The sequence below is a fragment of the Ursus maritimus genome, unplaced genomic scaffold, assembly GCF_017311325.1.
Source record: "Ursus maritimus isolate PB19 unplaced genomic scaffold, ASM1731132v1 scaffold_5, whole genome shotgun sequence".
Lineage (NCBI taxonomy): Eukaryota > Metazoa > Chordata > Mammalia > Carnivora > Ursidae > Ursus > Ursus maritimus.
The window spans coordinates 8,934,802-8,961,547 of NW_024426663.1; the positions used below are offsets into that span (position 1 = coordinate 8,934,802).

General features: G+C 38.4%; 1 protein-coding gene across 22 annotated transcripts in view; it reads right to left on the bottom strand.

The window, feature by feature from the left end:
* The window catches only part of PAM (peptidylglycine alpha-amidating monooxygenase), a 149,443-nt gene that overhangs the window by 73,118 nt on the left and 49,579 nt on the right, over positions 1–26,746 (bottom strand). For all 22 annotated transcript variants that reach the window (XM_040622035.1, XM_040622034.1, XM_040622033.1 and 19 more), the window contains exons 5-6: positions 20,903–20,988; positions 19,211–19,294 (exon numbers count right to left, since the gene is read on the bottom strand). In XM_040622035.1, coding sequence (XP_040477969.1) covers positions 19,211–19,294; positions 20,903–20,988 — 170 coding nt within the window. The remainder of the gene's footprint in view (positions 1–19,210; positions 19,295–20,902; positions 20,989–26,746) is intronic.

A 26,746-nucleotide genomic window follows, 5' to 3' on the forward strand; every position in this document is an offset into this window, starting at 1 on the left:
TTAAGAAATTCTGTTAGTAATGGATCAATACACATTTTAACAATGATATTTTAAGTTCACAATTCTAGAAGTTATGTGCAAGTAAAGACAATACTTATAAAGCATATTTATATGCATTTTCGACATTATTAGAGTCAATTGTTCCACATATACTATTTCAAAGTCAAATTTTATTACTGTAAAGGATCGTGGTCTCTTCTCATACTACTCTTCACAGTTTGACCTCAAGAGCCCATGTGCTTGTATATACCCACAGTGAGAAGCCCCAGGGGGACCAACTTGGAACTCCCTCAAACAAGGTGGTCCGGGGACCTGGAGGACTCCTGGATCCACTCATATTCCTATAGGATGTAGCAGCTTTGGAGAGAAGCCGGTTTCAGCCTAGTGTCTGGTGTGAAGATTATGACCTTCTAACTCAACATGTGATCCTTGCCACAGTGACGCATTATTATTTCCATAACCTCTATTCCGCTCTTACTTCTGGTGAACTCAGAAACTTCTGCTGGTTTTGCACATTGTACTGATGCTCTCCAGTGTGCTCTGACTTTGTCTGCCCTTCTACCGTAACACAGTGCCTCAGCCACGGGATACGACGTCTTGTAAGAATTCATTCATTTTAATTCACTAGGCTCTATGTGAAATCTGTCTCTAACATGCATCGTCATAAAAATGGATGACAACTTGTACGGTTTAGTATCATTAAAATATACATCAATGCCTCTGCTAATATTTTACCACATAAAACAAAAAAAATGAAATCAGGGCTGAGATAGTTAAGAAATGTATAGAAAATGAACTCAGAATATCCAAATCATAAGCCATCTGAAAAAGCTGGTTGGAAAGGCTGATTCTGTGACTAGAATGGAAGTAAACAGGAGAGAGTAGAGGAGTAGAAATAGATGGAAAGGTTGACATAAGGTAGAAGTCGGAGAAATGGAATTCCATAGCTTAAAAATAGATGGGAACGGTAATGAGTCAGATAACTAAAATGGCATGAAATTGTAGGATTGAATTTTCTGAAAGAAAGGTAGAATAGGAAGTGGACTCTTTCCCCAATTTATATTTCCACATAAATATTGTACATTTGTACATGTCCAATGTAAGATTTGCCGGGTGGAAAGTTTGAAATTAATCTGTGTATTTTAATCACACAGTTACTTGACCATAGGGCCTTCTAAGATCATCAGTTTCAGCTAGGTGCTGAGTTCCTTTGCCGAAAATGAATGGTATTTGGAAGGTTATCAATTTTAATACTTGGTAGATTAGTACTTGTGATCAATATTGATAACACTAAGAAACTGCAGTCTATAAATGAGATAATCTATGTAAAGAACGTAGCACTCTAAATGGAGCATAGTTAAAATCTAATACATAGTAGTTATTATTACTATTATTCCTCTTATGGGTAGATTGCAAAAATCTTCCACACATGAATATTTTCTTTTAAGAAATATATTTTCATAGTCATAGGTATGGAATTTCTTTAATTGAAGAAACTGGAACACACAGAATTTCTTCAACTAGTAACACAGGGAGAGAAGAAAAGGGGAAAGGAACATGGGAGTATTAAATGAGTAAAGAGATGGTGAAAAAAAGGAATTGGTATTGAAATGGTGTTTTAAAGATACCGCACAAAATAGGGATACTCTCAAAGTGGGACTAGAAATGCTGATTCAGAAGGGTCTGTACCGGCTAGATACAGAGCACAGTCATCAGTGAAATACAGAGATATTAGTAAGCCCTAAGTACCATGGTCTGGCTAAAATGAAATTTTTGGATTGGGTACCACAGGACCACGAAAAAGTTGATAATACATTGTTTTAAGGTCCCTCCACAACTTTTAGTAATAAAGCTCCCTTTGACCAGACCCAAGACAATTTGCTTCTTTCTGATGCCTAGACTAGGGGTCAGTTCAACAGGATCCTATGTTTGTAGAAAAGAGAGTGAGGCCTTTTTATCCTGATACTGAAATTGTTGTTTTAAGCAACATTTATTCACTTATCCTGTACAACTGTCTTCATGCAAAAATCCTGACAGCTCTTCCTTCCAGCTAGCTTCATTTATCTTATTTTAGTTTTCTTATTCCAAAGTAAATCATTCTCTTCTTCATCGGATTGGGCTATAGGTTCACTCTTTCTCCAAGGTACACTGGTGAATACTTGACTCTTAGCTATTAATGTTCTGTACTTACTGAAGATTGAGCCCAAGACATCCCTGTTGAAGAGACCTTTCATGATTGCTGTTCTCTTTTAGTAAGACACAATTATAGCCTAATGGATTTCGAGATATGGAGATGAAACTTCATTCACCAGGTAGGTATCAGATGATATCAGGACTGATTTCATTATATGTCATTATATTCCATTATAATGTCACGTGTATGTACCAGAACCTTCTGTAATGGTGAAGACAGTAATAGTGGAAAAGTTAAATTATTTTTAAAAAGATACATAAAGTAAGAAAGTCTAATAATATCTCAGAAGCATAGGACTGTAATTTAGTACCAATAGTTGAGTGGTAAGACTTCTAAAAGTAGTCCAATAATGGAAGAAACAAGTATTTCCAGACACTGGATAAGACCTGAAAATAGCATTCAATCAGAATCTAATCTTGAGCCAGATGAAAACTGGACGACCACTCCACAAGGGTCTCAAGCTTGCCTTTTTTGAGAAACTGCTCTCCTCTGCTGAGGCAGAGATGTATCACCACAGCAAAGTATTTTATCAAATATATAGACTCAGAATTTCAGAATTGAAAGGGACCCTGAAGATGAGGGAGTTCAATTCTTACACTTTATAGGTAGGGAAAAAGAGGCTACTGGGATTAAGAGTGTTGGCCAAAGTAATTCAGCTAACTGGGACACACCTGGGTATCAAAACTAATTCTCCTATGTTAATATTTAGCAAACATTACTTACTTTAAAGAAAAAGAGTTTTATTTCTTAAGCACTTCTAAGGCATTTTATCTATGAAATCTCCTAAAGCTAAGATAAAGGACTTAAGCAAGAATGGATAAGTAACCAGTGGTACTTAAGGACATCCACTTAAGCAGGAAGCTCATTTCTCTTAATGGGAGGTGAATGCATGGGATATGAGGTTATCCATTCCAAACTATTTAGCTTGCTTTTCTAATAATAGCTTGTCGTTCCTGCTTGGATACATGGCTAAGTAGTAAAGTAACTATGCGGAATAATGCATGGTAATAACCTATTAGATTGTAGGTCCTTAGAAGACTGTTGGTCTCTCCTAATCTTTCCCTCTAGAGATAGCCTACTACACTTCATGAGCTCATCTTGTCCTGGTTGTTTCCTGCTTCAATAAAGAAATAGGTTAACCATCGATCCTGGGGGAACCAATGTATTGTTATAAACTACATTCCACTAATTGGAAAAATCCTTCAGGAAGACAGTCGTAGAGTGGATTTCAATTCACTGCACTCTCCTAGGAAGGTAAAGGATAAAGCATACCCATTATCTACTATTCCTTTTTTTTTTTTTTTAAAGATTTTATTTATTTATTCAACAGAGATAGAGACAGCCAGCGAGAGAGGGAACACAAGCAGGGGAAGTGGGAGAGGAAGAAGCAGGCTCACAGCAGAGGAGCCTGATGTGGGGCTCGATCCCATAACGCCGGGATCACGCCCTGAGCCGAAGGCAGACGCCTAACCGCTGTGCCACCCAGGCGCCCCTATCTACTATTCCAACCACAGTTTTGGATAATGGATCCTTCCCTTATGGAAGTATTGACAAAGCATAACTGGAACCATTGCCAAGTCTTATGAAAGACAAAGAAATAACAAGTTTAATGATAAAAACTTATTTCACAAAATTTATAAGCAAGTAGTCAACTGTATCATACCCTTCCATCCTCTCAGAGTGCTCTGAACATAATAAGTTAAAGCCACCTTCCTGACTTTCTCCCTGTCTTGAACAAACAAAAATGAATCAAGGAGATCATACTACACACCAATCATTTTGCCGTAGTGTATGTACATAGATAGTGTAATAACGCTTTGCCTGTGAAGCTGACTTGATCTTCACCTTATGGTTCTCTCTTCTAAATTAACAATATTAAGTTAATGGGACAGATGAGGTTTTGCTGAGATTACATCATGGCTCCCAAGGTGACCAAGAATGGGAGATTACTTGGGGATTCATTTCTAAAGTCAGGGAAATTTTCATGTAGTCAAAATTACTTGGAAAATCCCTTAGGAGAGTGGAGAGTGCGGTCCCCTAATAGATTCAACACAGCCAGTTTCCTTCGCATTGGAACAGATGGCTGTCAGTTATGTCAGTTGGGCCACGTTGCTTAAAAAAAAAAGTTGTTTCTACACAGTTGGACTGTATAGTTATATAAAAAGGTTATTTCTGCACATTTGAAATGCTGTAGCGGATAAGCTGGACACAAGCAGAGGAGGCAAATAGGAAAGAGTAGTGGGAACAGCAGACCGGGGTCTTGTGTTCGCTTTGGTTTTAACGAAGCAATACACAGCTCTTTAACGTGTTTTTGTTTTTGTTTGGGTACCCTCTGTATTATAAATGCAGGTCTTATAGTCACTTGACAGTACTCATTAAAAAGATAATCCTCCCAATTAACCAGAAAATGAATACCTGGAAGTTCTATATTAGAGTTTCTTCAAAACAAAATTCAAGTCACCAGATTTCCCCTAAAGAATTCATGGTACCTTGAAATCACAATCTCAGAATATCAGGACTCTCCAGTTACAGATACACTGATAGAAAATAATCTCCACTCAAAAAGCACTAACACCTTGAGCTGTCATGGCAAATGTGTATTTGCTTAGCAAGTGTCAGTGACATAGGGGCACTGCTAATACAGACACCACCTGCACAGAGGTTTTCCTGGCGGCTGTGGGAGGCTGGCTTAGCAGACAAGCTTCAGCACTAAATAAACCAGCACCACAAAAAGAAAAAAAAAAATCTTCAAAAAAGAATTCCTTTTGAAGCTGTCACTGCAGCAAGTTAGCCTCTTTTGATTTTGTATTCACTGCTGTGGGACTAGAAATTACTAGCTTCCATTTGTCCTGTGGCAAGGAAGAGAGAATGCATTTATCCATCTCGCAAGAAGACGACTTTCACAAATGATGGCCTGCTCTGTTCCCAAAAGAGATCAAATGGAAGGGAGGCGGGCAGGCTCACCAACGTGCTTTTATCATCACTCTGTGTGTGGAGGGCTTCATGGCATGGCTAATGTCAGAGCACCTTCCTGTTTCCACCTTTTATGAATACAAAAAAAAAATTTATAGTAAAGCTTAGGATTTATACAATTCTTCTCTCAGAATTATGAACCGGCTCCAGAATCATACTTCTAAGAAAGTAAAATTAAAAAACAAAACCCACCAATCCTAGGTAAATACAGTATTTTTTTAAATGGCAGTGAGTTTTTAAATTATTCATTTTTGAACTTTCTGCTGCACTATAATATACAGAAAAGTGCACAAATCAGAAGGTACAGCTGCAGGAATTCAAAAAAGCTAATATACCCTTGTAAACAACACCCGGATCAAGAGGCAAAACCCTCCACTTGTGTCTCATTCCGGAGGCATTAAGTTTCCAATCTTTATGTTATGGATATGCTATATGCCAACATTTATTTGTCTTTCTGGAGTTGTCTTTTAGTTAAAACCAGGCACATTTAACTAGTTGTCCGCTAGCTTCATGGGCTTTGGTTGGACTATTTTAAAATATCACACCTGGTTACTAAGAAATATTTTTTCCCCTTTCTCTCAGGGAAAGTCCTTCAACTTTTTTACTTCTGTATCTCTGTTTTTAATATATATGCATTTTAAAAATGATAATCTAAATTTTCTTCTGCATTCTCCCAATTATGGTCTGTTCTCCCCACTGAGGGCTGAATGTACCTGCAAAAGTCCAGGAGCCACAGAAAAAGTACTAGATAAAATAAATAATGGAATAAATAAATAAATAATAAAACAAATAATGGAATGAAAAAGGACTTTAAGATTTTTACTCAAAGATGCTGTTTTATTTTTTACTTTTTTACTTTATTTATTTACTTGAGAGAGAGAGACCATGAGGTAGGAGCAGAGGAAGAGGGAAAAGCAGACTCCCCACTGAGCAGGGAGCCCGATGCCAGGCTCAATCCCAGGACCCTGGGATCATGACCTGAGCGCAAGGCAGCCATTAACCGACTGAGTCACCCAGGTGTCTCAAAGATACTGTTTTAAATACAATTTGAAACATAAAGCTAAAATTGTGTCTCATATAAAATGCTGTATTATGAATTTTTGAATCATTTTGAGAATATTTTTTTATATACATATAAAAGATTAACCGTCCGCTCCCTTCGGAATTCTCAACTCTTTCGTGCAACATGTTCTCCCCCTTTTATTTAACTTAAACCTCTAACTGCTCATGAATGATACACAAAAAGAGGCAACACCATCCTACTTTGTTTTGAAAACAGGAAGTTTATATTCTGCAAAAGCAGTAATTTAACTGCAATATATGTCTTTGAAGCTCAATCTAAAATCAGTGGCTACATTTTCCACCCAATTGTCTTCATCAACTTAAAATACTGTTGCATATAGTGCTTGGTTCTTCAATGAAAAAATTAATCTAAAGTATCTAATTTACATATAATTATGCATGCAAGTAGTCCGTGGTATTAATTAGGGAATACAGTTAGAACATTATAGCTCATATATTTGATTTAGCATTAATTTTCAGTCATTCAATATGTTTATGTTGTGATGTGAATAAAGTAACATTTATAAAGCACTTTGGAGTTAAGAGGTGGTACGTAAGTGCTAAGTATCCCTTCTATGCTAATGAAAAAATACTGAAACCCCTCTTGACCCAAATTATCTTTCAAAATTCCCTCAGTCCTTAAGATAATGGGTTAGGGTTTTATTCTCCTCTCATTTATTTCTAGGTGGTATATTACATTTAAGTCAGAGAAACAAAAATAAGAAAGACTTGCAAAAAAAATGGGGCTAGGAAAGTGTGGAGAGAACTACTCCTACAATAAGAAAAACTCCTGAAAGTTTTCAAAGATAGAGAAAATAAGAATTAACAGGTAATGAAAAGAAATGGAGAGCAGGATGAAGGGTTTCCAAACTGGATGAAGAGGTGAGTAATGTTTCTTTCTGTTAGCAATAACAGGGAGGTTCGTGGGGTCTCTTCCAGGCCCCGGACAGGCTGGCTTTTATTTTTCTAACAGAATATTTTGTAAATATCACTAAATATTATAACCGAATCATTTTCATCAAATGCTTTCTTGATCATGTATTTATTTAGGGTTATCTTTTCCATTTTACAAGTAAGACAGTCAACTAACATACAAGGGAATTAATACTAAAGGGGAAATGGAAGGTGAAATCCTAGCATGTCTCTTTAAGAACTTCTATCATTTGCCTGAATTCCAAGAACACAGTAAACAAACAGAAACACTAAGGCAATGAAGGGGAGCAGTGAGGGACAGGGTGAGGGGTAGGAAACCAGCTGGAGTATGTATGAAATATGTGAAAAATGCCTTGAGGAGTGTCAGGGCCCTGAACTACATGTCACTGAAACTTAATTGCATCTTCTAATTTTTATGTGAGCCGATGGGCAAGTAACTTTATTCCTCCTCTTAATTTCTTTTGGTTAAAAAATGAAATGCTATCTGCTATTAACTTAAAGGGAATTAATTAGTTGGGACTATGTAGCCGTGACCAACTTAAAAAGAGGAGTTAATAACTATGAATGATTACAAAAGCATGAGTTGCAAAGGAATAAATGAAGGTAAAGTATAAAGTTTTCTTGAAAAACAACTAGAAAATAAATTTGAAATATGACAACCTAAATGGTATTAGGGAACATTCTTTTTTCCTAAAAAAGACATCGCTTAAACTGAATATTATATTGTTCAAGGTTAAACTGCTTTAAAAAACACATTTTAGGGATAAAAAACATTCCGAATATATCCTTTAAAAAAGAAATAATACTGCAATGCTTTATAGGTCTTCTCATAACCAAATGAGTGAAAATGCAATTCCTGATACTTAATGGCCATATTTAGGTATTAAAATAAACAGGTGTCCCATGGAATGAATGAGATGAATAAGGATCATTAGTCTTCCATACTGAGGATGATTAACAAAGCTGAAATGCAGGAAGCTAGGGAATCAGGGAGCTCACATTTATGTGAAGAGATTGGCAAGAGCAAAAAATATTGCAGAATAATAGGCTTCTTTTGGATCATTTGAGAGGTACTGAATAGACCTAAAATCGTTCCCATGACTCACATCGAGCAGCTTGTGTATAATGAAGGGTAGACAAGAACATGAAGAACATCCGATTACAATTCTTCTGAAATCAATGGGATTATCAAGCAACCTGATTTAGAAATATCCCTGCTTGATAAGGGAAGTCGATTACTTCATACATCAGGATGAAAAGGCATAAATGAGATGAGGTAACGACTCCATCTTTATACATATTTATTCTGTTGCGCATGAATGAGTTCACTCCTCCTGGTTCCTAGTGGTTCAAAGGACTGTTAGAAACACTGACTCCATTACTCGTTTTATATAGTCGGGACATGAACTTTGGCTCGTATACAAACTAGAAATCCAATGCAAATTAAATTTTTTTGGTTTTTAATAGCATCAGACTAGTAGCTATATCACCTTAGGCAAATCACTTAACCTTTCTGAGCATCGATCCCCGTTTCTGTAAAATGGAGGGGCTGGGCCGGAAGAGCCCTTCTGGCACACGGTTCTTACCTCATCATCCTGAAGACTCAGTCTCCGGTGTTAAAAACAAGCACTTTAAAAACACGTTAGTATACAACCCATAAGATCCATGGTTTTTACTCCTTTCTTCTCAGAAGAAAAGAAAGTTATGGTTTTCTGTTCAACAATGCCTTCTCAGCCATATTTCCATCTCTGCTCTTTAACTGCAAAGGCCTAAGAGGCTATAGGCTTTTGTGCAGGCGGAATGCTACCCGCTTGCCAATCATTTCTCTCTCAGAAATGGTCTCAGGGTCTCTGCCTTTCCCGCACTCTCTAGTCTCTGTCACTCCATACAATCCACTTAAAAATAAAAATCTAAAAAACGGGGGGTATATGACTTACTTTTGCTCATCCTTCAAATAGGTTCATCTAGATTAAGTGTAAAGAAGGGGGACACCCGCGTGGCTTAGTCGGTTAAGCGTCTGCCTTCGGCTCAGGTCATGATCCCAGGGTCCTGGGATTGAGCCCTGCGTCAGGCTCCCTGCTCAGCAGGAAGTCTGCTTCTCCCTCTCCCACTCCTCCTGCTTGTGTTCCCTCTCTCACACTCTCTCTCTCTGTCAAGTAAGTAAATAAAATCTTTAAAGAAAAAGTATAAAGAAGGAACATTTGCATACCTATATATAGTGAGGAAGATATCCAAAATCTATGCATTGTAAGTGGCTTCTACTATTACAGCTCTTTGAAATCCAAACACCAAATTTTGTGAAAAAGTTAAGAATAAACTCTCCTTCAAATTTCTAAGGGAAATCAAGAAAGTGATAAAATACCAGGTAGTAATTAAATGCGTTTCTCTTTCAAAGCTCCCCCTTTCTTAAGAGAATTGAGATTTAATTATACTTATTTTATTAGTGCAAATTATTCTGCTCATGTCCCAAGCCCCAGGAGATCACCCTGAAACACCCATAGAACAGGGGGAAAAAAATGTAGAAGTAACTTCAATTCTTACTAGGAAAATCCGAGCCTTGGTTTTTAAACTTTAGTTTGCATCAAAATCAACTGGGCAGCTCATTAAAATTTCAGAATTCTGGGCTCATTGGTGTACGAGTAACATATTGTCTCTGGGGAAAAATATGCACGTGTGTGTACATATGAATTTATTATAGTTTTTGTTAATATAAGTGATGTGTAGCACATAATTAATAAATAATAAAATATATAATATTCTTTACTGTAAATTCCATATTACCGGTTGCATGTCATGGAACTCTTCCCTTAATTTCTTCTGAACTTTTCCATAGCCAACATATGGTTTTAACTCATGAGGGAGTAATTCAGAGAAGAATGTTTGTTGATGTTCTTGTTTATTGAAACAACGAAGATAAATACTGGAACTGCATTTGCTTGTCAATGTTGTAGGCAAAGTCTCGGCTGTGCTGGTTAATAGTTTTTAATACTGGAAAAAATGTTTCCTCAAATTTTTAGATTATTCACAATAATCTGCATCACTAACACCTTTTCCATAATTTTCTCTCTTTTTAAAAATTTTTATTTATTTATTTTAAAGAGAGCAAGAGAGAGAGAGAGAGCACAAGTGGGAGAGGCAGACGAGAGGGAGAGAGAATCTCGAGCAGACTCCATGCTGAGTGCAGAACCCATCCTGGGGTTTGATCTCATGACCCTGAGATCACAAGTTCAGCCAAAATCAAGAGTCAGACACTAAATCGACTGTACCACGCTGGCACCCCTCCATCATTTTCTTAAATCTAAACAACCAACAAAATAATTTCTCATGCACTGATCTGTAGCATTGTCAATTTCCATAATGTGAATCTTCCCACCACAGTGACTTCAAGCTATCGAGGTGACATCACTGAACACTGGACTGGGAAGAGACGAGCAGTTAGACACCATTTTACAGTATTTCCACTATATGGATACAAGAGAAATAATAACTTAAATATCCTCAAGAGCAATAAATATAGTAAGTATTTACTGATAGTAAAATGTAGTAAAATAATTAGGAGATGATAATTTTCGAGTATCTATTGCCTTCATTTTTAGTGATGGTTATAATTAGCAAATGACTCAAAAACCTCTCAAAATTAACAATTGGGTCTTGTGAGTCAGTATGAGCCAGCTCCAGTACACCAGCACCTCACCTCTACTTTTTGTGCATCTGATTCAGTATCTGGTTGGAACGAGGAATTTTCACTTTAAAAAGCACCCCAAGGAGATTCTGGTGCAGGGAGTCCTTAGATTAGATTCTGAGAAATCCTGACTTCTCAGGATTTAGTAAAGAGTATGTACTTTAGAGGTAATTCTATTAAGACCTTCCAGCTAATTCCAATCCTTCTAATGAAATAATAAGAGGCGTTCCTTTGTTTAAGTAAACAATGGGCAAAATTTTTCAAGTGTGAAAACATCTAGTGGAGGTAAGGATATGAGGCTAGCCCATTCACTTGGATTGTAAATTGGAAAAACTGTTTTGTCGGGTAGTTTAGTGGAATCTGTTAAAGCTTAAAGACTACATGACCCAAAAATCCCATTGCTAGAAATCTACCCTGCAGGAGCAAGACATCGTTACTTAAAACACTGCTTACATTAAAGTTCACTGCAGCATCGCTTGTGATAGCAAAACACTCAGAACTTAAATGTCTGTAATAGGGAACAGGATATATAAATTATAGTATATTTGCACAACAGAATACGAGGCAGCCATTATAAATAATGGAAGAGCATTACATGGTCTGCTTAGAAATATGCCCAGGGTACATTGTTAAATTAAAAACAACAGCAGACGCAGATCTGTGAAGAGAGTGGTCTGATTTTGTTCAAAAAAGAAAAAGTGCATACACACACGTGTGGGTCTCTGTGCTTATACAGAAATGTCACTTAGGATAAGCCTATGAAAAGTAGGCAGACATAAATGATAGTTCCCTGGAGGTGGGAGTCCAAGGGGAAAGGGAGGTAGAAAGGAAGAGGGTATCATAGATTTGTCATCTGTATGCCTTTTCTTCAATAGCTTCACTGAGGTATAACTCACGTAACATACAATTTATCCCTTTAAAGCGTGTAAGTCATTGGTTTTTAGCACATTCATAGAGATGTGCAATCATCACCTCATATTATAGGTTTCTTGAATAGTAAGGCATTGTGAGCGATTTTTTTACTTTTCTTTTTAATGTGTTTCTGTATTTTCCAAAAGATGAAAAATAAAGAATGGGAGAGATTATCTTAATGGGAAAATATTCAGATATATCCAAAGTCCTCCAATCCTTGTTATTATTTTAGCTGATAACTCAAGTGTTAGGGAATAGGTTTCTTTGTTCTAATAGAACTTTTTGCAATTCTGAAATCTGAAAAGCTCTGGAAGCCTGAGGTTTTTTAAATAATGTTTGGCAGCAAAATTTGGTCTGAACGGATGTGATGCTATTTATGGTCTTTATTTATCCCTTGTAGTGTGACTATTTGAACATTTTGCTATAGGAATACAAGCATATATGATTAGGGATGGTGCCCCGACTCCCAAAGGTGACACAATATAATGTGATTTATGTGTTTGAGTACCTTTCTATCAGATTTCAAGTTCTTGCTTCCAAACTACATATGGCCCAAAGCATTTGAGTATAAGTTTGTGCCCAGATATCAAGAAATAACAAAAAAATCGAAAAAAAAAAAGGAAGTTGGGGAGGGAAGAAAGGAGACTTGCTGAGTGGCATGGGTATCACAGCCTTGGGAGAAAAGAGGGAAACTGAGGCAAAATGTGCCTTTCCTGGAACCCCATTTCTGTACGTGCTGAGGCTATGCTTGTTTAAGCAGGGCTGCTGTCCCTGGTGTTGAGAACTTGAACACATTATGTGTACCGTGGAATGAAAGACCATGGTGAGAACTAACCTCCTACTACATAGTTTTTAGATTTTATTTATTTCAGAGAGCGAAAGAGAAAGAGCACAAGCAGAGGGGCAGAAGGAGAAGCAGACTCCCCACTAGGAGGGAGCCTGACCCAGGGCTGGATCTCAGGACCCTGGGATCAGGACAGAAGTCAAAAGGCAGACACTTAACCAGCTGAGCCACCCAGATGCCCCTAACCTCCTATATTCTGGAAAGGGATTAGGCTTGTTGGATTATGTGCACATCAGGGTCCTATTCAGGGAAGGCCAGGCTGACTCCTAGAAAGGTGCCATCTAGGTCTCCCTGTCCGTGTAGAGGCTCATGGCTTTCAGGCGGCTCCCTGGGGGTGAGGAAGCAGTCATACTCTCCACATTTGCAATTTCAAAGTTGATTCTTAAATATGGAAAGTAAGCCAGAATGCTACCAAATACATGGATTTAAACACCTCACCCACAGTATCCCTCACTTTGCAGAGGAGTAAAAGCAGACGTGGTGTATCTTCCTGGAGATCATGCAGGAGGAAGCCACTGGAAGGGGTTTAGAGAAAACAACAGAGGCAGTGGTGGGGCATGACCTTCCCGCAGTTCTCCGCTATCTCTGAAATCAGGTATCAAGGAGTCAAGCGCACTCTCACGCTTCCACTAAAGTCAGAGTAGTGTGCTTTCTACTAGAATGAAATAATTTTAAGTGTAGCTGCCCTGCCACTGATCTCTGCTCCATCTTGTTCAAAAATGCATTAGCAAAGGATTTTTCCCGGGCTCACAATTTCAAAGCTTTTTGCAATAGCTTCCTGGCAGTAGGCTCGTTAAGAGGCAGAGATGCGGCAGAAGTCACAGTGGAATTAGAATTCCTTGAGAGCCCTCTGTTTTCCCTTCTGCCTTCCATTGTTTCCATTCTCTCATTCTCTTCCTACTGTTTCTGCAGTGGTGGTGAGCCAGGAACCCCCAGGGTGTGTATGTGCACGAGCGTGGGGTGTGCACGCTTGAACTCACACCCTGTGTCTAGTAACACCCACCTCCCTGGAACTAAGCTGTTCAGAAGCCACACCTAATGGGTCATAGGATGGAATAACACAAAAAAGACAAGGAGAAATCAAATCCGAAGGTCACCAAGGCCAGGCACTAGTGTTCTCAGGATTTTAATCAGAAAGTTCCTTGTAAGGGCTTCAATTCTGAGTCTGTTTACTCTAAACTTATAAAAAATTGTATGAAACGGAGGCAGCTAGATTCGACATCTAACTCACCAATTTAGAACAAGGGAGAAGGACGCCTTATAGTCCATCTAGTCCTAAGGTTTTAAGGCAAATCATTGTGCAGTAGTTGACATTCAGGATGATATCCCCAAGTTATGAAGAAAAGGGAGACCGGGAAAGGGAGGGAAACCAACACCTATGGCCAGTCAGCTATGTTGGACACAGCTACAGGCATTCAGCAACTACCACCTATTTTCATTTCAAAAGACACGTAATATCTTTGGGCACGATTTCTGTCCAAAATGTTTTGAAGGTACGGTGCTAGCAGAGTTAAAACCTTAGCTTTCTGGAAAACATGGCCATCGAAAATGATTTATTCTCTAAGGGTACTAAAGATAATTTTATGATACGATTTTACTTATAATCCCCAAAATGTGGAGACTAAATTTCTGAGAGCTCACATAAAAGAAGAGTTGAAAATAGGATCCCCAGGTTTCATTCATCTGATTTCGAATCAAGTCTTAAACACCCCCTCTAAGGAAAATGAATCTTTTAGCTATACTGCAAGGAACATGCTATGTATGTATATTTTGAGGGGTGGGATGGAGAAATGGAAGCAAGCCTGGATGTGTGTGGAGGTGAGTGTGTGATGGGGGGAGAGGGTCTATATCCTTGACAACACCTGCTAGTTTTCCTATAAGCAACAAGAGCTGAAGGACAGTATGTAGTTTACAGCTTGGAAATTCTGCCAAACCAAAGACAGTAGGAACTTAGGCACATGGGCAGAGGTCCTTACCTCCATTTTAAGGATATCTGTTCCAACTTCAGCTAGTGAGTAAACGCGTTTTCCAATTTGAGAAATGAGTTAATGTTGAAAACCAGAAAGCTAATACCAGTAACTCTGCAAAGGAGAGGCCAGTTTTCTTAAGATTCCCGTGGGCCAAAACACCCAGAAGAGATGCGGCAAATTTCTGCAACAATCTCAGGAGAATTTTCTCTTTGGAACAAGACTTTATTGCAAAAACTTGGGTTAAAAAAAAAAAAAAGAAGAAGAAGAAGGCCAGGAGGAATCTCTAGTTCCCATTATTCTAATTTCCTTGAGGGCAGGGACAGTCTTATAGTTTATCTTATAAGTGAACTCTGAGTAACAAAACCTGCTGTGGAGAACAGGAAACAGCATAACTAGGAAACTTCTAGACACAACATGACAGCTATGAATAGTTCTGTGTCTAATATAACAAGAAATTATAACACCCTTGAAAAGTAACCAACACACTCTTTATTTTATGGGCAACTATGACCAAAAGGTTGCATTTAGGGCTATTTATGTCAACTTGATGCCTTTTATAGGGACTATAATGATACCAGTTAACATTTACTGAGTACTTAGCAGCTACCTTTATATGAACCATTATCATGCTATTTTATAGGTGAGGATGAGGGCAGAGAAGTCTAGAAACTTCATGAGGGTAACAGAACTACCAAGTACCTTTGCCAGGCCATCTGGTCTTAGACTCTGATTACCTAACCCCTGCAAAATGTTATTATTTATACAGAATATTCATTTCTTTTTTTTTTTTTAATATTTTATTTTTAAGCGATCACTACACTCAACGTGGGGCTTGAACTCACAACCTCAAGATCAACAGTTGTACGCTTCACCAACTGAGCCAGTCAGGCTCCCTGGGACAATCATGTCTAATTATATTACATTATTTTTCCTGTGGAATATTGATTTATAAAAAGCTAGGAAGTGTACATTTAAAAAAGGACTCATTCTGGCTTTCTGGAGCCTCATTCCTGGGTCACTCTGGCCTGCTAAAGCTCCAATCTTTTCTTCATAAGGCTAGTAGCTTTCCTAGCAGTCAAGCTTAGGACTGAAGCCTAGGCTACTCCTTGGCTGATAAGCACTCTGAGCGCTTTGCAGAATCAAGTCCTAACAAAGCTCTGTATGGTCCAGCCCCACCCTTCACCAACGTTCTCATTTCTTGCCACTTCTCTATGCATTTCCCACTCCAGTACTACCAAATTACCCAAAGTTCCTTGTGGACATGAGGCTTTTCACTTCCCTGTGTCTATGCACATGCTTTTACCTTTGTCTGGAACGTGTCTTCCCCCGGCCCCTGCCTACCCGGAGGGGGGGGGGCTCTTCATCTGCTAAGAAGCCTTTCCCAGACACGTCCCCTCCCCTCCCAGCAAACCTGCAATGCTTCACCTCTGCACAGTCCCTGGAGCTGGTCTACATTTCTCGTATTGTCTATAAATACAGATTTTGTGCTTCTCTCCTGCTAACATACACGAGACTCCTGTGGGCAGGAAGCTTAGGATACCCAGCACCAGCAAGGGTCCGACACTGTGACTGACATGGTGTTTAATAAAGGTGGCTGTTTCTAAATGATGCCTTTACAGCTTCCCATTCTGCGCAATTTCCAAAACAAACAAAGACCAAACCAAAACAAATATTTCATGTAATCCCACAGACCTCACTCTAAAATCACACTCCATTTTTTCCTACTAATAGAGATCATGGTCCAAGACACACCCATCTGGCTTCTGATACTTTATCACATTCCAACAAATTTTAAAAGATTTTTCCTTCACTGTTGGTGTTTTATTAAAGAAAAGTCCTAGGTTTCTCATGTAGAGATAAATACTCCGTGTATGGATAAATACTCACACCCTTAAGTCAAACATTTTCCTACTTTTCAGGAGTGCAATAACTTCCTTGTAGTGTTAGTCTGCTTCTGATGTTTAATTTCTATTCTTAAAAATATCATCAACAGTTTTAACATTAAGTCCAAATCTTGACTTTCATGCGTATTGACAGTTTTCTTTTTCTTCCTTGTTTTTTATAACACTTGGGAACATGCAAGCATACATACAGTTTCATGATTTGTTATTATATAGGCTATATAAATTTTTATGATTTGCTATTATGCCATTTATTTAACCAGTCCCCTATCAAGGGACCTTTGTTAAAGTTCCAGTTTTTCATAGTAATAGTTAATGGGGCATAAACAACTATGGGTAGGTAGCTCATTTAAAAACAACAACTCTTTCTTTAGGATAAAAGCCTTGAGAAAGATTTTAATGTTCTCTATAAAATGCATATAATATGACAAAGTTGCTTTTCAAAACACTGCACTAATTTAAAAAGCTTCCCAAACTGTGCCAGATTAGTTCAAACCCTGGCAGTCCTGGTTTTATAATTCAATCTCCACTCAACCCCGATTTAATAGATGTAAAATGCTCTCCAGTTTAAGTGAGACTTGATATCTTCCCATGCGTTTATTGATTTTCTAAGTCATGCATAGCTTAAGGCACGAGATCTTATTTAATACTATCAAAAAAATTACATGGGTGAAATTTTTTGTTTACATTTTTATTATGTTAAGTAAGGTCCATGAATTATAGTACCAGTAATGTTTCTAACTCATACCCCACATATGCCTTCTTTTAGAAAAACGGTTCTCAAAAAAGTGAAAAAAATGAAAAATTTGTATAAAAGTTCATCAGTCTCTTACAGGAAAGAATAACTGTATATTTATGTATTAAATCTCAGAACTTTTAAGTTATCCCTAGATTAAACATAAATAACAAAACAAAATTAATTCCTCACCAGTAATAAATTATGACAGTACTATATTTTAAAACGAGTCTATATGATCCATCGTCCTAGGGTATCAGTGTGGTATCTGTTAGGACGCACTACAAAGGTGGGAGGAATCTGGCTGAAAAGTGAAGTCCGGGGCTCCACAGAGGGACAGAGTGGGGGTGGGGGAATGTGTGTGGGTATGGCCAGCTACTTTAGTTGAGGTGGTCAGGGAAAGCCTTGTGCCTTATTGGGAAAATTACAGTCTTGTCAACGCTTTGGAAGTCAGCAGTGTTGGAATCTGCCTGTTGTGCCGACACCAACATGGTAAATTTTTAGAGCAGATCATTTCTGTCTTTGTTCCTCAAACACAAACATTTATTCCATCGTTTTCAACAAAACCCTGTCTCAACACTACAGTTAACAACTTAAGATTTTAGGTTCTGTTCCAAAAATGGAAAGCTATTTGTATACTATAACTCAAAGTTTATTTTTAATATAAAAGCAAGTTTTATTTGGAAGTTAGGTTCATGGGCTGGACCACAGGAGCTTGTTTAATTGACAAAAATCTGATGGCAGTGCTAATGATAATTTTTCAATCATATAAAATTATCCCTTTTAATATCTTTTTCCAGACAAAGACTGTATTTACTGTCCCAGTCCTGAATACTGAGAATACCACATGAGGCACTCTCAGCAAAGGCCCCAGAGGACACTCCATAGACAGAGATGGACATGTACTTCACGACGTAGTTGCCAGATAGGAAGCTAATGTGTCTAGAGAGGAAAATGTATGAGGTTAGTTAGCAGAAATATAATGTTAAATTATAGAACTCGGGGCAATATGTATAAGTCAGCAAGACATAGTGGAAAAGCTGATAAGCCAAGGAGAAGATTGTTTAATATTTACACTCCCGTGAACACTGAAGTGTGAACCTGGAAGGCAGTTGGAGTTTGACTAAATGCAGCAGAAGGAACAAGTACCAGTCTTGGTTGCCTTGGGAACAGGGCCCTTTCCTCATGTAATGATTCTATAATAAGAAAAGGAGGATTTAAATGGAGTACATAGTATAAGCTTCCAGTTATAAAATAAAGTCATGGGGATTAATGTACAGCATAGGGAATATAGTCAATAATATTTAATAACTTTGTATGCTGACAGATGGTAACTAGACTTATCATGGGGATCATTTCATAATGTATAAAAATACTGAATCACTATGATATACACCTGAAATGAATAGGATATTGTATGTCAATTATACTTCAATAAAGAAAAAATGAAATGCATTGTAATCATGGGTAGACCAATGAGTTGTCCAGGGGGATGTTTAGCAGGTGTCAAAGGAGAAGACGGGGTCTGGGCATCAGTGCAGTGGACGATGGATGAGTTCACGAAGTGGCCAATATAAATCACAGATAAAGCACTGACATGAACCGAGTACTGGAGAACTTTCCTGGTACTGCAAAACATGTTGACTCTTCCAGTGGCTTGCCTATAACAATGGAAATGAATTGCTAAATCCCTATTCTTCTGACAATACTCCTTGGAAGGAACCCCCTAATAGGAGAGGTTAGATAAAACAATACATTGGAAAGCAAAAGAACCCTGAAGTCAGCATAAGAGAAAGACGCACAGTAGGATGTATAAGAGAATACAGTTTTTGAAATAAAAGTAATTTCTTCAATAGTCTCAAATTACAGGAAACAAAAGCAGTTGTTTCCCAGTGGGCAGAAAGTGTGGTCAATAGTTAGTATGTACATTTTACATTTTTATATATATTTTACATATTTATAGTATTTAAAGTTGTGCTTAGTTCCAACATTTCAAAACTTACCTCTGAAAGCACTAATGTCCCCATAGTGCACTTGTAGTACAAAGTATTTACTTCCAGTCTCTCCTCCGACTCTGAAACCAACACCTAAAGATTTATAAAGACAAATTACTATTTTAGAAATCAAAGGCTAAAAAGGAACTAATCTCAGGCTGCTGATCTATAAAATCCAAAGGGAAATAAAATAGCATATAACATATGAAATTATGTTGTATGAAAAAGAAAATGAACTAGGAATTCACCGAACATTTCTAATATAATCTATCATTCCTTCTCAAAGCTCTGACAGAATTCTATTCTTACTTCCCATTTCAGAACCGGAGTAATCACATACACTGTAAGAGGAGAATGCACTCATTCTGAAAGAAATAGAACAAAACAAAATCCTGCCCTTGTCGATTATATAACAGACATACAGAAACCCATACTTTCATTTTGTTTTGAATATATTCACGTTGATTTTTATTTTCTAATTGAAATAATTGAATATAGAAAACAGACTTCTTAGGAGCGTCTCAGGGGAAATGCTTTCATTCCCATATGAAAACAGGTATTGGCGAAAACGTTATTGAGGAAATCAGTTATCAGTGAGATTACAAAGTCCAGTGTGTCAATAGGTTCTCGGAATCTGAAGGGTTCCTAATAGTTGTACTATTAATAGGGTTTGCTAGGAAGCTTTAAAAAAAATCTACAGAGAAAATATTTATAGGCAGAGAAAATTTTTTTTCTACCTGCTCAACTAATGGATGTTAGAAATGTCAACAAATCTGTAACAGCCTCCCCCCACCCTCCATTAGTTTCCAAACTTGTTTGGTAGCAGCTGCCTGGTAAACTATTAAGAGGATTCAGGAGCTCATTTGAAGCAAAGCAAAACAGACATCAGTTAGAGCTGGCAAAGTCAGGGACGCAGGAGAGGAGCCCGTGTATCCGAGACACCATCCCTGAACCATGGCAGACCTATTCTGCTACAGAACCACACAGTCCTTTGATATTCAGAAACACCAAGGTAATAAAAGAAAGCCTGGTAATTCATTCACACATTGGAAGTTATGAACAGTTTAGAGTGGAGTCAGGAAGCCAGCTGAAGTTTGGCATTACATGAAATAGCCAGGTTCCAAGACTATTAAAAAAAAAAATCTGGGGGCGCCTGGGTGGCACAGCGGTTAGGCGTATGCCTTCGGCTCAGGGCGTGATCCCGGCGTTATGGGATCGAGCCCCACGTCAGGCTCTTCTGCTATGAGCCTGCCTCTTCCTCTCCCACTCCCCCTGCTTGTGTTCCCTCTCTCTCTGGCTGTCTCTATCTCTGTCAAATAAATAAATAAAATCTTTAAAAAAAAAAAATCTGTTTACTGAAACAGCAAGGTATTTAATTCCTAGCTCTCTTGGCTCATGAAATGCTCCTGTGCCCAAGAACCAATGTGTCGTGGGAAAAGGTGGCCTGAGGTATACTCGGGTATTTTCTAACTCTATCGAAACTGTTGTGTGGGCAAGTTACTTACCAAAGAGAGGAAGAGAAAGAGTAACTACCTAAATGAAACCTTTTCAGTACAAAGCAGGTAATACAGGTAATCTTTAGTGTGAAATTGCAAAATGAAACACTGTTGACAACTGTGGAAAGGACATATGATAAAAAGTACTTTGGGGTCAGAAATTAAACACCTTTAGAGAAGACTATGCAAGAAGCCTCAGGTATACCTTTGGGGAGTCTGGTAGGAGGAGCATTTCTTGCCCAGGCATAGAGAATATTAGCTTTATCTGTACAGGTTCCTTCATCACAAAACCTGAAGGGAAAAAAAAAAAAGCCGTAAGTGAAGATTCAAGTAGCAAAACACACAAATCGTTCACCACGGGGAGGAGAGGACAGGGGAAGGTATTTGAAAACAAATAAAACACATAAAATACCATGACTGCAGTCATACCAGCTTTAAGACCCTAACAAAGACCAGAGCAAAGAATAATTTTATATGTGAAAAAAGTAAATACAAAGGGAGATGTGTCTGTGTGTTGCCCGATGTGAGACAATCCTGTGAGGCAGACAGACAATTTATAATTTGATATGTTCCTATGGGGAAGGTACTCTGTGTAAATCAGGTAAGAAGGTAAGCAACACGGAGCACAGCGAAACCAGAGCTAACACAGTGTTCATTTGGAAGTGGACTGAAAGAAATGTCACCCACGTTTCCCCTTGGGGATCAGCATCATCGATCAATCTCTGGCCCATCAACACACAGTAGTGCACAGTACCTACCTTCAGCAGGGGGAGCAATACAAGTGTATCCCACTCACGGGGTTCTTGGTGTTACATACACGACTTTGAGTATATGAGTACCAGCTGTGCCATTTATAAATTGTTTCATGTTGGGCAAGTCACTTAATCTACCGAGCCTCAGTTTTCTCTCTTGTAAAACAGAGTTAGTTATAGTTACCTCACAGTTATTCTGTAAATCAAATGAGATAGAAGTGAAAGCACTTTACAAACCTCAAAGCACTATACCAGGGTAATGCATTCTTTAACACAACATTCACTCCATCTAGAGATTCATTATTGAGAAGCAGTGTTGTGCAGTGAAAGGAGTGTAGGCAGAAAGACGCATCTGGAGTCGAATCCCAGAACCTCCCATCAGCCGCTGTGGATCGTGGGCATGTCTGTAAACCCTCACAGGCCAGCGTGCAAGCCTTCCCACTTGGGCTGTGGTGGCCATGTGCATACGGCTCCCGCCACACTGACCCTCCAAGAAGCCACACTGGTTGATCCAAATTCATAAATGGTAAGCTTCCTGAGTCCAAACAACACATATTTTTTTTCCATGACACTGTATCTCTTAGTTTGTTCTGTTCTAGAATTGGATTTGTTCAAAACACCACTCGGTGATGTTTTTATGTTGCCTTTCTAGATCTGTGTTTTGGGAAATTGGCACCAAGCAAGGTCCAAGTCAAGGGTTTAGACTCGAAAGGCTCGAGGGCTATCAAGGACGGGGACAAATACAGCTTCTTGGCCAGGAGGCTGGATCACACAGGAGAAAATGGTCACTGTCATGGCCTGGGAGAAAAATGAAGGCAGCCCGTGGTAGCTTTCTAAACAGGTTAGGAACTGAGGCTAGAAACTGGACACAGATAAGAAAATCAAACTCAGAGTCAGGGACTCCTACCATGTTTCCTGCTTATGGCCAGAAATGGGTGGGAGAATAGACAGTAAGGACAGACACCTCTTAACCATCTGAATGAAGGAGTGAGGCACCGGGAACCAGGAGGTCCCCATAAGGTTCTATTTAGCAAACGCTTTTGTTTCTATTAATCAGGATGTAGAAAGAAATGGGGTAATGTGCAACGTAAAACACATCAGCCAGTGGTTTCTTCGTGTTCACTGTCAAGAACAATATACTTACAACAAAGGATCATTATCATGTGAGACGTGTGTGTTGGAACAAATATCTGTTACACCCTCGTGCCCACTGTGCCACAAGGCTTAGGGTATTGGACGGTGCCCAAAAGCAGTTTTCCCCCTGGGCCTCATGTTATTGGAGTTTAAGAAATGAGATTGTCAGATGTGATGAACTTTGTATCTCACTACTGTGAGCTACTAAACTTTAAAGATCTGGGTGGCAGTTTTCATAGCCTTCCCCAAAGACCATAAATATACAAAAGTGCCTCGCTCAGTGTGATGACAGTCTTAGGTTAAACAAGATAATTGTTTCCTCTGATAGGGAAGTCAATTCCGCGTATGACTAGAAGGAACCAGAATGAAATATAACAGAGAAAACTGCTTTAGTAAGTTTTTCTAAGCTACAAACTTGATTAGGTCATTTGCTGGCACAAAATCTTTGCAATGCTTCCCAAAAATAACATGAAAATAAAATCCAAACATTGTAGCATAACACATACGGCTTTTCATTATCTGGGACCTTTTATATCTCAGGAAAAAAAGTCCCGTTTTAGTCATGCCAAGTTTCTGCCAGTTTTTAAAGTCTTTCTCTTGTACTATTCCCTTTGCCTGGAAAACCCCTTCCCCAAATCTCTGCCTGACAAACCTATACTTAACTTTCTCCTTCAAGACTCCCTTCAGACTTCCTCCTGAGGGAAGCTTTCTCTGATCCTCCTCCAGGCCAACTTCCACTCGCTAACCATAGCACCCATCTTTTTTTTTTTTAAGATTTTGACAGAGAAAGACACAGCGAGAGATGGAACACAAGCAGGGGGGGTGGGAGAGGGAGAAGCAGGCTTCCCGCAGAGCAGGGAGCCCAATGCGGGGCTCGATTCCAGGACCCCAGGATCACTCCCTGAGCCGAAGGAAGATGCTTAACGACTGAGCCACCCAGACGCCCCCACAGCATCCATCTTAGGTATCAGCTTACTTATCTCCTCTCCAACCAGACTGTGCATACTTTGTGGTTTAATATAAACTCCCAGCACCTGCAATCCTGCCTGGCATTTAGTAAATATTCAAGAAATGTTTGGTGAAGTTAACTTCCAAGTAAGTTTTTAACTTTTCATATACGAACAAAGATTTGAATTGGCCTAAATGTTATAGTACCGTCAAGTATAATAAAGAATTTTTTTTTTAATTTCCTCAGGAAGTTTTAACTAAAATATTTAAATCACGATAAATCTGAATTATTACTTGCCTGGTATTTTGTAGAAATCAGCTTTCACAAAAACATTGCAAATAGGTTATGCTTTACAGCTGAATAAGCTCAGAGAGTTTAACTTCCAAAGGTCACATATACAAGCCATGATTCAAAGCTCTGCATGTCACACTCCCTTCTATCTCAATTCAGGAGATTGATTTATGGGCAGAAAATGATGTTCTATGAAGATAAGCTTCGGTGACTACACTTCTATAATATCTGACCTAAGTTGCAATGTGTGTATACAATTCTAAAATCAAATTCTAGGTAATTGTTCTTACTTATTTGCAAAGAGACAATCATTTTGCATTTTATTTTCTCATCAGCTCTGGCAAAAGAACAGCTCCAAAAGCAAACCTTGACTTTTCAAATCCTGTTTTATAATTTTTAAGAAATTTATTAAACTCAAGACTGAGTAAAGAATGACTCACTGGAAGGCACTGGGATATTGAAACTAATCCTAAAACTTAATATGGGAGAGGACGAGGAGAAGAGAAAAATAAGAGGCCAAGAGAAACGGGTTCTAGAATAGATAATACAATGGGAAAATACAACAGAGTGGCAAAGAGCATTTGAATAAAATCCCTGCACCGTTTCATTTTCAGATTTCTATGTTCCCTGTTAAATGAAAAATAACATATTTTCTCCACATAAAAGGACCACGGGAGGGGTGCCTGGCTGGCTCAGTCGGTCAACTCTTGATCTCGGGGTTGTAGGCTGAAGCCTGCGTTGACTGTAGAGATTACTTTAAAAAAAAAAAAAAAAAAAGACCAAAGAGATAAAGATGGTATTTTGGCTTTGCAAAGAGTACTATAAAAATAGAGAGGATTTTTTTTTTACTATTCTTATTAATAAGAAAAGTCTTCAGGCTAGAAAGCAACGTAACCCTTGATCAATGGCTTTTGTAATTTCAGGCCTCATCAACTAGGGTTCTTAGGCTTACAATTCTAGCAGCTTCTCCTTAAGGCTCCTCCAGATTAAGCCAATTAATTGTGAAAAGATTCACATAGCTCCCTTGTGATTTCTTAGTATTTATAGTAAAAATTATGAGAATTAACTTTTGAAAAGAAAACTATTCTGGATTCCTGGACCTTTGCTTTAGAACCTTTTCACCTCTAATCCATAGGGAAACCATTCAGATGGCATGAATATTTTCAGACTATGCCAAGCACTGAAAAATGCTAACCTGTCATTTTGAATTATCCAAATAAAGCATGATTGACTGTTAAAGTACTCTCTAGTTGTATCAGTTAAAGGCTACTTAAAATCCAAGGTTACTCAGGGAAGATCAGAACTGACAACTCATTTCTTTTTTTTTCTAAAAAAATTTTTTTTTAAGATTTTATTTATTCATTCGTCAGAGAGAGAGAGAGAGAGAGCATGTGCGAGCGAGCACAAGCAGGGGGAGTGAGTGGCAGGCAGAGGGAGAAGCAGGTTCCCCGCTGAGAAGGGAGCCCCAGTGCGGGATGATCCCAGGAGCCTGGGATCATGACCTGAGCTGAAGGCAGACACTTAACCGACTGAGCTACCCAGGCATCCTTAAAAAAATTTTTTTTTTTTTAAGTAAAATTGTCATGCCTTCAAGTTAGGTCCATGTAGCCTTAAATTCCAATTTTAATAAATTAAGTATCAGGGACACAGGAAAACTAATCCAATATTAGAACGTTTCTTTAACAAACACAATATATAATCAATGGCATATATGTGATATCTTTATAATTCAAAACTGCACCTGGAATGGGTCAGGTATTCAAATTTCATTAACTGCTCTATAAACCCACAGAACACACATCCCAATTCAGACAAATCTTATGTGAATATCAATGCAATGGGTATGCAATAGGTATTACTATTAACATAGTTATTAGAAGGATATTAAATGGGAAAGCTAAATAAGAGTGGTGATTAAAAGGCACCAGCCTGATAAACAGCCCAATATCCACACCCCACCTTCCTAGTGAGATTAAAGAAGCCATAAAGCCTATAAGAAAGAGGGTGTGTCTGTTTTGTTCACACCAAATTTTCAGTGCCTAACAAAGTGCTTGGCACATGGTAGATGGTTAAATATTTTATTAATTAAACAAATAAGGATAACAACTACCATTTATTAAGTACATTTACGTGCCAGGCACTGCACCATTATTTACATCCTTTTACTTATTCTTCATGACGGCCCAGTAAGGTGGGATTAGTAGTCCCATTTTACAGATGAAACCGACCAACACAGGTTAAATAATCTGACCAACGTTTATTACAACTGGCTCTATGCTAAATGTTATACCTCTATGCTATAATATTGCTCTTCTGTTTAACATAAATACTAGTCTGTGAGGAAAGAACCACTAATGTTTGTTTCTGTTGAAATTGTCAAAATGGTTACAATCATGCCATTGTACATTATTAAAGATGACACTAGTCTACTAGGAAGTAGTCAGTTGCTAGGGAACTCCTATCAACACTTCTAATCCAGGTTTCTATAAATTAGCCAAGGAAGGGGCACCCGTATGGCTCTGTCAGTTAAGCGTCTGCCTTCGGCTGGCTCAGGTCCTGATCCTGGGGACCTGGGAGCGGGCCCTGAGTCCCATGTGGGGCTCCCTGCTCAGCGGGGAGTCTGCTTCTTCCTCTCTCTGCCCCCCCCCCACACTTGTTCTCTCCCTCCGAAATAAAGTTTTTAAAAAAATTAGCCAAGGATTATTATCACTGGTAACCACAAGTAAAAATAAGTACCAAGCGTGTCTTATATAAACAAAGATCCCTCATACTACCCTGATACGCACTATCATATGAAATGATTACAATATTAAACTAGGAAAAGAAAACGGATACAATCAATTTTAGCCTAGTAGCGATTTGTATCTAAAATTTGCGACTACCATCAAAGGCACATTTTACAGTGCTTAGAACAAGGTATAGC